Genomic DNA, 7175 nt, shown 5'->3' on the forward strand with positions numbered 1-7175 from the left:
ATGTAAGGTTAATGCAGACCCTTTGCCTCTTTAAATGACATAATTTGACGTTTTGGTCCTACAGAAATGGTTTCACATAGTTTGACTCATGTTAATGGAAAGGTTAAAGATTTTTTTTTTTTCTTCAAGAAATATATCGCACTTAAATTAGTTTAGACAGGATGACATCAGAGAGTAATTAAATTGGTTTTGGTTGGAATTCCGGTTGCAATTCCTGAGTTCAGGTTTGTAAAAGATTTCAGAGCACCTGCAAGACTCTGTGTGTGAAATATTTTCACTGGAAAGGATTCAAATCTTTAAAAAAGGGTTTTACACAGAGGCAGCATTACGCCATTCTTCCTCCTTGGAAAAAAAACTCTCAGATTTAAACAAGACTCCTTCAAGTATTCAGACAGTTTTCAAGCAGAAAAGCAGGAGGTAAACTTCACCTTTCAGGAGCACGTTCTTCACAGCTGCTCGGCGGAGAACATAGATTACAGCTGAATTCATGTTAGTTTCCACTATGGGACTGGAGAACGACATTAAGCAAACAGATTTAAAGAGGAAACTAAGAAAGTTGTTCCTGCTAGCATTGGTTTTTTATTTGTTTCATGTTGCCGTATGCCAATTTGGTGGACCTTTTGCTTTTTCTTTCTTCGGTGATGTTCAAAGGAAAATCAGAAGATGAAAATACTGAGATTTATCCATTTACTACTTTGGTATCTGACTTGGGACTACCTGAGTCTTGTCCCTTTGTTGTTGGGCCTTTCTGAACAAGGACACACTCACCCAGGACCTAAACTAGAGATTCCAATTGCAGGAGGGAAAGAGAAGACTCCTTTATTGAAGGCCAACACAACTAGGTCAGGAAATGTTGGCCACGCAGTAGGTGCTGCAAAAGCTAGAAGCAAGAGTACAGTTGCCCAAACCAGGGTTCTCCTAACTAAAAATGATGAGGCAAAGAAGGAAACTTTGAAAAGACCCACTCCTGAAACAAAGAATGGCAACACTGAGAATAAGCAGGTTGGGGAGAAAATAGTGAATACAAGGCCATTGCTAATTGGTGGAAAGGCCTCTACCAAAATTGTCAATGTCCATGCAGATTCTGCTGGATTCAAACCTAAAAAACCTACAAACCCAATTACAGAGAAAGAACAAAAAGACACTTTTAAACACCCCCTTATAACTCCTCATGAGTATATGTTATCACTGTACCGAGCTCTATCTGATGCTGAAAGGAAAGGTGTGAATGGAAGCCTGAAACTTGAGGCAGGGTTAGCTAACACTATCACCAGTTTTATAGACAAAGGTCAAGGTAAGACAAATCAGCTCCAATTCAGGCTTTTACATTTTTTTTTTTTGCCAAAGACAGTATATTTGTTGCAAACCATATCATTCTTGACAAAACCAAAGTTCATGAAAAAGAGTAGAGGTGTTTTTTTTTGTGGCAACCAATCTAAACTGAAATTTTACTTTTTATTAAACAGTTTAGTATAATCAAACAAATGTACTTATGAAATGCTTTTAGTTAGGTTGGTTGGCCAGTTCCTTTCTTTGCAACATACAAAAAGAGAATTGTTTAGAATACTGCAGATGAATAATTGATAAATCTTTAAAAAAATCATACTTTTTTTGTTTTGCTTAATACATTCATATTTCTTTTTTTCCCAATATTAATAATCACTTAAATTCTATGTGATAACCTTTTCTAACCTCTTTCATTATGTAAATTTTAAAGCATTTTTGTTTGTGTGCTTTTGTTGGCATATCTATCTATCTATCTATCTATCTATCTATCTATCTATCTATCTATCTATCTATCTATCTATCTATCTATCTATCTATCTATCTATCTATCTATCTATCTATCTATCTATCCATCCCCTGCAAAGCAGAAGTTTTTGTTGTCAAAGTGGGAATACAAAGATCATCAGTTATATTATGCAGAATTTGAAAGAAGTATTCATTGTTTTTGTAAGCAAGGAAACCTTCATTATCTCTATGACAAAGATTACTTTTAAAATTTCTAGTGTCAAACTAGGTTGATTTTATTTGTTTCTAATAAGAGCTGCAGGGTTATTCAGCCAGGAACCGTATGTGACCGTATAGTTTGACAGAAATCCTCTGAAAATAAACAATTTGTCTGCACTTCTGATGTAACAGACCTAGCAGCAAAAAATCATTTCAGAAAACAGACAAAACATTGTTCTATGAGACTGAAGAGAAGTTCCTGAATTGCAACCTACATTATGGCTTTTGCTTCTCATGAACAGATTATGGAATGCAACTAAAGTACATGTTGGTTTAATGTATGAGGGTTTTAATATGACTTGTTTGCAGTAAGTAGTGCTTTGGGGTATTTTAACAGACCGTGAATTCATTCTGTATTTTAATATTTGAAGAGTCAATATTTTATTAGACACAACTAATTTCCTGTCTGGGTCTCAAAGTAGACTACACAGACTGTCACTTTTAATAGCAATAGGTCACAAAGAAAAACACCTGTTGTGATTAGACTCTGATGGAAACAGCCACTCACTAGCTTTTGTGTCACATACTAAGTCTAGCATAGTACAACTAAACTTCTTCACACTGGGCCATTACCCTTGAACTAGTGTGCAGCTTATGAATCAAGAACAACCTCTTCCATCAGAGTCTAAATACACAGGTGTTTCCTTTGATACAGACTCCCTTTAAGCCATTCAATGTTAGCTAACATAAAGCAATAAAGTTATTTAAACATCAGATTAGTTATTATATCTCCATGTATGTGCAGGGAATTATATATATATATATATATATATATATATATATATATATATATATATATATATATATATATATATATATATATATATACATATATATAAATATATATATATATATGGGTTTTTGACTAGGGTAATACATTAGTTTTAAACCATAATGATTAGTTATAAATGCTACAGGAAGTTTTTAATTGCTTAGTAATTTTAGATTTATATCTTGTTGTCAGTTGCCTTATTTGCAACACATAGATTTCAATGTGACACAAATAAAACATTTGTCAGCAAGATCAATCAAGCCACTAAAAATCTCCAATGTAGTTTAGGCCTTGGTGCCCTTTTAAGTACTAAGCTATTGTGCCATGTATGCTGAAAGGCCTAGCAGAGGTACTTTAGGCAAAGCATTGTATATTGTATATTATAAACACCTGTAGCTAATAAAGCACCCAGAACTTTGGATCCTGCAGGGCAGTAAATCATGTGAATTTCCCCATTATATAAGCCCTTAATCATAGCAGTGAAAACAAGCAAACAGATTCCGTAAGATCCGTGCCTCGAGTGTAGAGTAGATTGATGTTCCAATAACAGAACCTGATGACCATAAAGGCAAATTGTCCATGCGCTAATGAGTGTACTTAATACCATGGGGCCGACGCATTAAGATCAGAATTTCACTTTTTAGACCATGTGACACAGCTGGCTGTTGATGGAAATCATTATTAGACTTTAAGCAAAATATTAAAGCAATAACATTTGCCTACATGTTTTTGTAGTGTTTAAGGGACTTACCAGTTAAGAAAAAGTTGGGACAGTGGGAAACATTATTTGATGCACTGAATTTCTGTCCAGTTTATGGGGCACCCACTATGTCTGTTTTAGCATCCCATCAAAGGCTGGAGAATTGAATTGTTCTTTGTCTCCATAATGAAAAACCCGGTAAACCTTTTTTCATGCTTGCATGTGTTTCATGTGTTTGTATTTGCTAAATAGCTTAATCTCAGAACTTAATAAAAATAATAATAAAAAGACAGATTGGTTCCAAGCATGCAATTCCACAAAGTCTTCGTCGACTTCATGACAGTTGAATGAAGGTATTTATGGGGGTGTCAAAAACAACACCCCATTGCAGTGCATTGAAAACCTGTTTGACTATCTACTGTAGTTGCAAGTTTGGTCACAGCTTGTCTCAAGAGACAATACTGATATTTTCTACAGTTTATTTACTTATAAGAATTCATATTAGGAAGAAGAGGAATAAGCTTTCCTTACTTTGGGTGGTTTAGTCTTTTGAATTGCACACGTCTTTGTGCTGCCTTAATGACTCCCAGTTGTACCATTCAGTGCTAGGCATTTTAGCTATCATATCCTTTTTGTTTTCTGGCTGATGTCACATTCCTTCATGTCTTTGAACATCCTTAAACCTGAGGGCACCCATTGTACGTGTGTATATCCAGTCAAGTCACTGAGATGAATTAAAAACCATAAGTGTATTGTTATTTTTCCAATGACTTTGGACTATTTACTAAAAGCAACTAGGCTGTCCACATTACAAGGGAAGTTGAACTTTGCAAGGGAATTTGCCCCAGTGCTTAGTGAATGTGGTGATGCTTAGATTTTCAAAGAAGACCCAATCATGTTTAATGAAATGTAAAAAAATTAATGCATTTTTTGCTTGCACATGATTGGATGATGGAACTCAGCATAGCTGCATCTTATTCACCATGTTTTGGGGCAAATACTCTTGCAATTTGAACATCCTATGTGCTTTAAAAAATCAACCCCTTGAAGCCTAGACTAGGTGAAATAATAGTATTTTAATAAACAGTATCAAGATAAGTTCCAAGTATGACTTATGTCGCATACACACAATCGGAATTTCCGATGAAAGAAGTCCGATAGACCTTTTCATCGGAAATTCCGATCGTGTGTATGGGGCATAAGTCAATGAAATCTGATAGGATATACTCTTCTGCAATTATTGGAAAGCAGACATTTATTTGAACTAATTGAAGTAATTTATGAATCATTCAATAAAATAAGGCATAGATAATTTTTTGTAAAAGGATGCATTTTAATTTTTATAAACAGTATGTAACTTGGTCATAATGTTGTATTAACGTACTACTTTAAATTTAACACCTTTTCAATATTGTATTTTTATAGTATTCAGAATTTTCTACCAATAATTACTGTTAACTGTTTTTTCTTCCAAGATGAGCGTCTGGCGGTGACAAGAAGACAAAAATATATTTTTGACATCAATGCGCTCGAAAAAGATGGTTTGCTGGGTGCAGAACTGCGTATTCTAAGAAAGAAATCCACAGATGCCAAATTCCAGCTTTCTGGAAAGTTTTCCCAGATAAAATTGTACATTTGCCCAGCAAATAAGAGGCCAGCTACTCTTTTGGACTCTCGGGCACTTAGTAATAGTGATACATCAAAGTGGGAAGTTTTTGACATTTGGAAACTTTTCAAAAACTTCAAAAACTCTGCTCAGCTGTGTTTTGAACTAGAGGTGTTGGAAAAGGGCAAGCCTGTTGACTTAAAGACTGTGGGTTTTAACAGAACTGGTCGTCCAACCAATGAGAAAGCAATATTTCTTGTCTTTGGTAGGACAAAGAAACGGGACTTGTTCTTCAATGAAATTAAAGCCAGGTCTGGCCAGGATGATAAAACTGTCTATGAGTATTTATTCAACCAAAGAAGGAAAAGAAGGGCCCCTTTTTTAGCCAGAAAGAGGCCAAATAAAAATTCAAAAGCAAGATGTAGCAAGAAGCCCCTTCATGTCAACTTCAAGGACATGGGGTGGGATGACTGGATTATCGCACCTTTGGAGTATGAGGCTTTTCATTGTGAAGGACTTTGTGAATTTCCATTGAGATCTCATCTAGAACCTACAAATCATGCAGTAATTCAAACACTAATGAATTCGATGGATCCAGAATCTACTCCCCCTACCTGCTGTGTTCCAACAAGGCTGAGCCCAATCAGTATTCTGTATATAGACTCTGCCAATAATGTGGTCTACAAGCAGTATGAAGACATGGTTGTTGAATCTTGTGGCTGCAGGTAGCAACAGCTGCTAAGGCATATTGACCTAAAAGACATAAGCAAGAACATAACATTGGGTGCAAAGTTAAAATGCACTTTTAAATATTACCACTGTACAGAATGCAATATTTTTTAATTCATGGACTATAAATCTATATGACATGGATTACATTTCTGGGTGAACTCTACAACATGTACAAAAGTAAGACTTGAGAATTAACCAAATTTTTTCTAAATCAGAAGAAGAAAATATATTTAGAGGTGATCATGCTGAAAGCGTAATCAACGGCAATGTTTTTGTTCATTTTTTTCTCAAAAGCGTCAATAGTATGCAAAAATACTTTTAAAGTGAACTGTTATCCTTGAATGCTTATATTAAGAAACACGTTTTAACCTATATTGGTGGCTGTGGTATACTATATATTACTGTATTCTAGAAGACAGACATTTTGTGGCACCTTATTCAGGCCATTCAGTATGTATAAAGTGAAGTATTGATGATGATGTTAAGTTTTATTGACTATTTTCAAATTATATGATTGTAAAAAAATAATTAATTTCTAAAGGTGTTCTTTGGTATTGCAACTTTTTAATTACCAAATACTTAGTAAACAAATTTTAAATAATGACTGCATACTTGTTGAAGCTAGAATCTTCTATAGCCAGTCAGATCATTGTCATTACTAGATAGAAAAATCTTCTATAAAACATATGTAGTAAAAATCAAGGCTTCCTCTTATTATCAAAGTGCATTACTTTTGATGAATAGTAAAATTTCCTACCTTAACACGAACATATACCTTGCGTTTAACCACCTTAAATAGTCATTAAAAGGAAAAATAAATTAAATTCAAAATGTGTAAAACTAAGCATTAATAAATACCATGACTGTTATTATAACATACTTATTTTCAAGTGAAATTATACATATGTTTAGTTAAAATAAAGAATAACCACATGGGGTTGGAATACATGAAAATTCTTAACTGTAATCTAATGTCCTGCACATATCTATAGCCTGCTAACATGAGCAGATGTCTGCTGGGAGAAGGAAAACAGAAGATGAGTCTTTGTTAGGATGGCTATTTGCTCAGAAGGCCAGTCTGACAAAACCCCTGACTCTTGGTCCTCCTTTCCCAGCAGGCACCAACAACATTGTAACAAAATACAGAGATGGATCTTGAGACTCAGCCAGAGGTTTTTGATGTATGCATTGTGTATCACCCACCCTTGCAGACTGAGCAATGTAAAACTGTAAAAATACAGATTTATAGTTAAGAGTTTTAGAGGGATAGGCTTGAAGAGTTACATGCCTGTCATTATAATTATAATTGCAATCATTTTCTAAAACCTTATTTAACAAGAGTTAATAATACAGTA

General features: G+C 34.5%; 1 protein-coding gene across 1 annotated transcript; it reads left to right on the plus strand.

Moving 5' to 3' along the window:
* The first annotated feature begins 229 nt into the window (after positions 1-229).
* Positions 230-6764, plus strand: GDF5 (growth differentiation factor 5). The gene is made up of 2 exons (XM_040331213.1): positions 230-1294; positions 4958-6764. Exons 1-2 carry the CDS (start codon positions 664-666, stop codon positions 5815-5817), a joined length of 1491 nt encoding a protein of 496 aa, XP_040187147.1. The 5' UTR covers positions 230-663; the 3' UTR covers positions 5818-6764.
* The last annotated feature ends 411 nt before the right edge of the window (positions 6765-7175 follow it).

The sequence above is a fragment of the Rana temporaria genome, chromosome 12, assembly GCF_905171775.1.
Source record: "Rana temporaria chromosome 12, aRanTem1.1, whole genome shotgun sequence".
NCBI lineage: Eukaryota > Metazoa > Chordata > Amphibia > Anura > Ranidae > Rana > Rana temporaria.